General features: G+C 39.0%; 1 protein-coding gene across 4 annotated transcripts in view; it reads right to left on the reverse strand.

Annotated features, from left to right (window-relative positions):
- Positions 1–7,289, reverse strand: part of LOC122070638 — a 105,193-nt gene extending 97,904 nt beyond the window's left edge. For all 4 annotated transcript variants that reach the window (XM_042634828.1, XM_042634826.1, XM_042634827.1 and 1 more), the window contains exons 1-6: positions 6,906–7,289; positions 6,666–6,765; positions 4,856–4,947; positions 4,242–4,750; positions 3,937–4,138; positions 3,511–3,822 (exon numbers count right to left, since the gene is read on the reverse strand). In XM_042634828.1, the coding sequence (XP_042490762.1) occupies positions 3,511–3,822; positions 3,937–4,138; positions 4,242–4,750; positions 4,856–4,947; positions 6,666–6,765; positions 6,906–7,082 (1,392 nt within the window). In that variant the 5' untranslated portion in view covers positions 7,083–7,289. The remainder of the gene's footprint in view (positions 1–3,510; positions 3,823–3,936; positions 4,139–4,241; positions 4,751–4,855; positions 4,948–6,665; positions 6,766–6,905) is intronic.
- Between the last annotated feature and the right edge of the window lie 777 nt (positions 7,290–8,066).

An 8,066-nucleotide genomic window follows, 5' to 3' on the forward strand; every position in this document is an offset into this window, starting at 1 on the left:
GGGGAAGGAAGGGCCAAATCTAAAGAATATGAGGACCTCTAGGCACCCATGTGGAATCTATGTGGATAACCTAGAAGATATACTGCTGTGCTTTGATAGATATTGACCTGGATCAAGGACCATGAATCTTGGAAGATCCAGGAGCTCATTTTCCCCATACAGTGAAACATCCACCAAGAACAAACAGCTCCATAACTTTTACAGCATCCCCACATCAAACCAAGGATAATCTTGGGCTCACCCATTTCAAGTTCAAGAATACAAAGAAATGATCCAATGGAGAGATCAGCAGCTTCATCTTTCCTCTGGTATTCTGTTTTACTAAGTTCTATATATCTAAACAAAATCTGCAGCCACTGATCTCATACCATTCCTCTTTAGTAATTGCTATACACTAAAACAAACCACTATACATTGAATAAACCATTCACCCAATCCCTTCGCATATTTGTTATCATTTGTGGAAAAACGACCTTGATCTCCACGATAAGAAAGTAATTGACCGAACCTCCCTAATTCAAAAATAATTAACTAGGACTCTTAAGGAGAAGTGAATAATCACCTACACCTTGCTTTGGGCTTTTCACTCCTATATTTTTCAGTAATATTTCTCCTTCTATCCAAAAAAAACTATAAATCCCATAGCCAATTATTTTCTCATTAGTATAAAAACTTTGCAACCATTATTTAAACATTAGTTTATTGAAGGCAGAGGCCAGGTGCATTATTTAAACATTAGTTTGTTGAGGGCAGACACTTTGTGCAACCTAAGGTTCCAAAATCCTAATTAGGTCACTATGGGCCCACTACAAAAGATAAAACTCAATTAAAGTGAATAGTGGCAATTTTGTAATTTTCAGAACAGTTCAGGACCATTTTGGGTAAGGCAAATAGAATATGGGACCATTCGGTAAATAAATTTGAAGGAAACGACCTTTGTAGAATTTAAAATAGTCTAGAATTAAAACAGAACCAATTTATAATTACAGTGGATTTGAGTAATAATAGCAAGAATCTGTCCTGATGTGAAATTTTAAGACTGTCTTCTCCTACCTCTCAATCGGCTTCACATAACAGGCTAGACCTTAGCCGATTGAAGGTGAGGTATATCACCCAAGTTAACTCCATTCAAACTGAAACTTTAAAGGTATAATCCCATCACAGACCCTCTTGAAATAAGCTAATGGACACCCAATACAACAAGTGAGGAAAGAATATTTATCACTGAAATTGAATCTAGTCAAAGAACAAAACTAGACAAGAAAATGGGTTCAGATCTCTCAAACCCCAACTCTAGGGCTCCCCCTTGAACAGACTCAACAAGGTTAGGTCCGGGGGCCAGCCGTAGCAGAGAAGCAGGTCATAGTGGCACCCTCACCTAGCGACATTCCCAGACCTAGTAACAGACAGCGGGCCGGGCCTGAATTCAGACTGGACCAGATTCCTCTTGCTCCCATGCACGCAGACCGGAAGATCTCAGTTGTCCTGGACTGGACAAGTACGTAGATATCTTCGTGGGACCAGGGAAGGAGTCTCAATCAATCTTTTCTAGGATTCCTTATCATGCTACACACGGAGAAATTAGCCTCAAACTTTGAAGGCTGAGCCATTTCCAGCACAGGGGGACTGTCTTTAAAAATTTCGAGTTGATCCGATGAGAATAAGAGGAGTTCGAACTGAATGTTTGGGGGTTGAAAGTTCCACCAGAAACAGGGCACTGCGGAGAAAGTTTTAAGACTCAAACAAAAAATAGAAAGAAGAATGAGAAGAAACATAATCGAAGAATAGAGAGAGGAGTTGTGAAGGCGTTAGCTAGGTCGCCTTGCGTCTAAGCCCCCTCCAACACCTTGGGTCACCAAGACACCATGACAACTATGAAGAACACACCTCGAAAGATATGGAATCAAAACTATATTGAGTAGGGAGAAAGAAGAAGAAACCAACTTTAGTCTTTAACAGTCAGAGCATGTAACCATGAGAAAACTAATTGAATCTTTCATGTATCTGTCTACTCAATGGAAGGGTGCTTACCAGTGGGGAGACTCCTAATAGTATCCTGAAACAGAAGTTGAAACTAACTTGAACTCAATCTCCTACCATGCTAATACCGATAGATAAAGCAAAGCATACAATAATATATATATTATGGATTTACAAAAATAACCCCCGACTACAACAACAACAACAGCTCAGCCTTTTTCTCTATCAGAAAAAAAAAACAGCTCAGCCTTATCAAAAAAAAAAAAGACTTAGGTACTGCATCAAGACTGATCTACAGTTCTGGGAGGATAAATTTCGCATTATCAAGAATTACTTATCGGTCACTAAAACAGTTGTTAAAAGGGGCGATCTTATGTTTCTTCTCTTAGTAGTAATAATCAAAAATTTGGAAAGTAGAGAGAATTTTAGCCTATTATTTTCTTAAGCAGGTTGGCTAGACTAATTTTCCCTCTTTCTTCCTTTAGGCTGTGTTTGGTAGCCAAGAGAAGAAAATAAAAGAAAAGAAAAGAAAAAAGAATCCAGAAAAGAGGAGAATAGAAATGAAATGGTAAGAAAATAAAAAATTATGTCTGTTTGGCTACCAATAGAAGAAAAAAAATATATTATTTTCCTGTGTTTTCTTGTGTATTAGGCAAGATTTTTTTTTTTTTGCAGCAGAAGAAGAAAACTTCACCATTCCCAAGGTGAATTTTGAAATTCAAAAAAATAATCTTCTTCATTCAGGACATACCAAGCACAATGAGAATTTCTTAAACCAAGAAAATAGTACAATGTTTGTACTTTTTTCTTTTCATTTCTTCTCTTGGATACCAAACACAGCCTTATGGGTGGGCAGCCAAAAGAAAAATATTCAGTAAAAGGCAACAACACATGAACACTTCATGTTTCTTTTTCACAAGCATATGCAATGAGTACGCCAAAACCAATAGGGTTCCCTGAGGCTAGATCCGAAAAATGGACATGAAATCTTTTCCAACTGCATCCCAGCCAAGTTCCAAACTCTACCAACTCCATCATAAAGAAGTATGCATCGTATCCCACCAATAAGCCATCCCAAAACAGGCTGAACTACATCACCGAATTATCCAGCAGTTATTTAAGTCTTCTTACAGTCCTTAAACCTCTCGGGACCTATATTTTTTTTTTTGATGAATAAATAATTCATTACCAAGAGGGGAAGAATATACAAGGGAAAGCGGGGCTGGGGGGGGAGGCAAAAGCCAACAAAGAGAAACCAAACGAGGAGCTCAAGAAAAAAGCAAAACTACAAAATACATCAAGACAAAACCAGACCAGACCAAGACTTTATAAGGCACCAACCAAGACAGGACCAAAAGAAGAAGGCTCGGGCAGTCACGGGACCTATACTAACATCCCTAATCGCTCAGATTAGCAACTTAAAACTATTTCCCAACAGAGTCAATCTCCTGTAAAATTTCCTGCACATGTTCCACTAAGAAATCATGTACAATTATTGATTCAAAGAATATATAAAACATGATAGCTCACCTGATGTGTCCAAGCTGCTTCGACTAAGTGTGTTCCATACTCCTCAAGCATTTCATATAGAAGTAGGAATGCTTCCCATCTCTGCTGACCAGTTAAAAAGGGATCAGCAGGACTGCAAATTTTTCCTACACCCAACGACTTGGCTTCCTTTTCAGCCCACTTCCCCCTTTTTGTTATACTATGGGAGGTTGGATATTTCTCGCCCAAATTTGTCTCAGAAACACCAGAGTTACAATGCCGTCCACCAATTCTTCCTAATGATATTTTCAGTATATGTAATGACTGTTTCCTCACCAAGCCCTCCTTATCAACCTAAAATGCAAACAGGAACCAAACATAATACAATTTTCCGAAATTACTGCTTCATGCATAGTTGATCTGCATGAATTTATTAAGAAACAATACAAAAATTTACAGGATACATACCAATCCTCCTTTTATTTCATCCCAAAATTCCTGCTCAGATCTCACGTCAAATTCTTCAGCCCCGTTATGGGAAACAACTTCACACGTTTCAGTATGGAAAGAGAAATACAGAGATAGCACATCATATGCATCCTTTCTCTCTAGAGGTCCAAGAGAAAACAGTATTATACAGCACTTCCAAATTTTTCTAAAGAAATACTCCCTGAAACCAAAAAATAAGTGTATAACATGGCAGTACGACATTAACATCGGAAGAGAAAATAATGCAGGTTATGTTGGTAAGCAAAAAATGCTCCTGGTCTTACCTGGACAGTATATGTATGTGCCCATTGACTGAGATAACAAAAGAACTATGAGAAACAAATGCCTTAAAAATGAATGGAAGGAGTAGGCGAATCAGACAAGAACGGCGTTCTGAACATTGTGAAAGCACTTGAGTTGTCATATCACAGAGATCCCAAAGCAAATTTCCAGCAAATTTTTCCGCAAAATAATACACACTTCCTGCCATTGGATCTGATGTGCTTCGCTCTGACTGGCAACTTCTTAGGGCGGCATAGAGTAGTGAAGTCAAAATATGGCATGAGATAGGCAATGGCAAAGACAGCATGAACTCTTTCTCTGAATCCAAATTCATTAGCTCGTTTGGCCCTTTAAAGATTGAGTCTGTGTTCCACTGGTATATGGCTGATTCCTCATTCTGAGACATGCCCATGAAAAGGCCAACAGACCTTAGTGAAAAAGGCACCAAGCTCACTTCTATGAGCCCCCAGCTGTTAGTTTCCATCACAACATCAAAGAACAGCTCCACAATCTAAATCAAAGGCATGTAAATCAACAACAATGATAACAAGGAAGCAGCAATTAGTTAGAGATAAGAAAACATAAATTTCATATAGATGAGAATAACAGAATTTACCTGGTTAAGTGAACCATAATCATCTGCATTAATTTTCATTAGTGGAAGAAAAGCTCTCCAAATAAATGACTGCAACAGATCAGGATTAGTCCCTGCAAAGATAAGATTGTGAATATTCCGAAGTGAAGGTACTCTACTCTCTACTTAGTCCTACACACAAAGAGAAACTCAAGATAGAAGAATTCCACTACAACTCAAAGGCAAAAATGAATTCAAGATATGTCACCAAGGCCCATTTGAAAGGTCCCTCCACCCCCCCACCCCCCCAAAAAAAAGGAACTTAGAATTTTGTGGGAAGGTTATAGCTCTTTGATGTGCTGATATCAGCATTTCTTTTACGCTCATGTATAGAAGATGTCACAGGTTAAAAGATATAAATGGTAATGTGATTAGAAAAGCAAAATCCTCTTGCAAGCAGGGGAACATCTCATTCTCTCAGGACCCATATCTACCAACTCATTAGCAAACGCTCTAGCTAGAAATGGGGTGAGTAGAGAAGGCCATATCCAATTGCATGAATTGAGGAGAGCTTCGGCAGTAGAAGGGACGCCTACAAACAGGTTGTGGGCATTGCACATATTGTTTACTTGAACAGTTCTATGTGGCCATTGACACAATAAAGAAATAAATAAATAAATAAAATAAAAAATAATAATTTATTGCATCAAAAGTTAAGATATAAGTGTCATTAAAAGACATAGATGCAAAGAATGTAAAGTGCAGTTTTCTTGTAACCTCAAAGTAGTCTAAATTATTAATACTACATCTTCACAACCTTGAACATCTGTTTCACCATTGAAAGTAGACAATTTTTTGTGATTGTGCAGGGTCATATACATTTGTAAGTATCTAAGCCAGTAGCATGATTTGGGAAATGGAAAGAGTCCTTTGTCAAATGAAGTCTTCTCTTCCCAAGAGGATCAAAGTGTTATCATGCTGAGGCGAGTCCCTTCTATTTTGGGAAAAAGGGTTTGATTGGGATTTGAATACCATATCCTTCCCATAGGAATGAGAATAGTTGTTCATCCTTCCTGGATGGGTTACCAATGGTGGTAAAGAAAAAAGAAATTCCAGTACTTCATCCAACGGGAAAGCAATGACGTACAAATATATTCCATGTACCATAGTGTTTTCCGATCGCTTTACAAAGATTAAACATATGACAAACCTTAAGCAACCAAGAGACCACCTGTCAAAGTGTTCAGTAGCACATGCCCGCTGTATAATAGAAGAGATGATCAAAGGGTGTAACCCATCTCTTTTCTTGTCTTTTAAGTTAAAGGTCCACCTATTGCTTTCTTTCTAAATTTCGCCATGCCCTTCGTGTTCGGGTAACTGTCTGACCAACTCAGTGCTACCATATCATTAAGGTTAAGATCAATCCTGCTTCGTGATGATAAACTTGCCTACATATGGCAGTGTCGTGCTCAAATGTTTGGACATGCTGTCCATTGTACCATTTACTCATCCAGAAAGTTTCAGTCCAGAGTCCAGACAGGTTATTCTACGCTGTGAAATAAAAATTGGACGATGATTGAAAAGTCAACTTGGGAATGTCTGGATTAATATAAATACAAAAGTTCAATACAAGCTGTGAGTTATGATCGAGGTGGGACCCGAAACTGGTCGCATGGCCAATCTAGAGGATATTCTACCAATCCAATGGTCGGGTTAAAGAGATGAAACCCCGCATGGCCTGAATAGTTGGACCGTGGAAGGCAAGCCTACAGAAATATCTACACAATTTTTGCAATATGAACACAATGAAGCATAACCTATGTCCCCGGTTGTGATCGGGATAGTAACTCACCGGTAGACTTCCGTAAAAGGTAACAGAGAGCGGTCGTGAAGGATGCAATATGACCTGAGTGAATACCATCCGGCTTATCACGCTCCTCCTTGGCATTATCCTTCCCGGAAAAAAATAAAAAATAAAATAAAAATCAAACTCAATCCTCAATATTTCATTTGCAACATATAAGCAAAGGAGTCAGTAGTTAATTTCTTCCAACAGAATAGAAGGAGAAAAGAATTTAGATATCCAGAATACCTTAATGAGATTCGAGATGGCATCAAGAAGCGAAGAGAAGAGTGAGGAAGAAGACAGCCCTGTTGAAGCTAAAATGCAGTCGATGACGGCAGGGACTGCTGTTGGGGGAACTACACCGAAGCTCTTCGTTAGTGAAGCAACGTGTGCAGCAATGGAACCAGTCTCTGAGACTGACATCTTCAGCGAAGTTGCAGAGTAGATCGGGGCTTCAGAAATGAACAACGAGCGAGAGGAAAAGGATTTTCAAAATAAAACTGAAAAGCCCGCGAGTTTGCGTTCTGTTTTTTGGCACGGCCGCTAAACCCTAGAGGTGATAGTCTTGGAGTGAGCCCGGTCCCGGTTCCTTCCTCTGTTTAGTCTCTGCAGGCAACGAAGGAAGCCCTTCCTACACTATCAACTACGTATCACCCACGTCGCTTTTGAGTTGTGAGTTATGTCTACGTAGGGGAATCAATCGGTCAGGTGGGGCTGGGCGGGTCTCGGTCGGGGTTAGTCGGGCCTAGCAAGCCTATACCTTAGACCGTGACTTTCCTCTTTAGGGAATGAGTCCGATCTTGTGTTAGGTTTAGTCGGATTTTGGGCTTTAATCAATATTTTCTTAATCGGACTAATCGGGCCTTAAACAGGGTAATGTACCAATTAAATCTTAAACGGACTGTAAACAGTCTTTAATTGTCTCAAATTTAAAGTATTCTAATACATTTTATTAAATCATCAATAATTTAAAAATATATATATATATATTATACTTAATTACATTCAATAATTGAAAAAAGGATAATTTATAGCGCCACCCCCTGGAGAATGCCAGTATTATAGGAACACCCCCTCACTTTCACCAAATTAGACTCATACCCCCTACCGTCAATCACTGTTATGGAATATACCTTATATGCTGATGTCAGCTATTATATTTTTCTTTTAATACCAAAATACCCTTACTAAATGTTAACTACCTAAAATACCCATTTAACAAGTCTCCATCCCCAAATCAATATATATTATACCCTGACCCCAAATTGAGACTTAACCCATTCCCAATCTCCTTGAAGAGCAGCGACGATCGATCTCCATGAAGTGCAGCGACGATCGATCTCCGTGAAGAGCAGCGGAAGCGGTGATAGATGGCGACATGGAATGAATCACGGCGGAGCTTCTAAA

Source organism: Macadamia integrifolia, unplaced genomic scaffold (assembly GCF_013358625.1).
Source record: "Macadamia integrifolia cultivar HAES 741 unplaced genomic scaffold, SCU_Mint_v3 scaffold958, whole genome shotgun sequence".
NCBI lineage: Eukaryota > Viridiplantae > Streptophyta > Magnoliopsida > Proteales > Proteaceae > Macadamia > Macadamia integrifolia.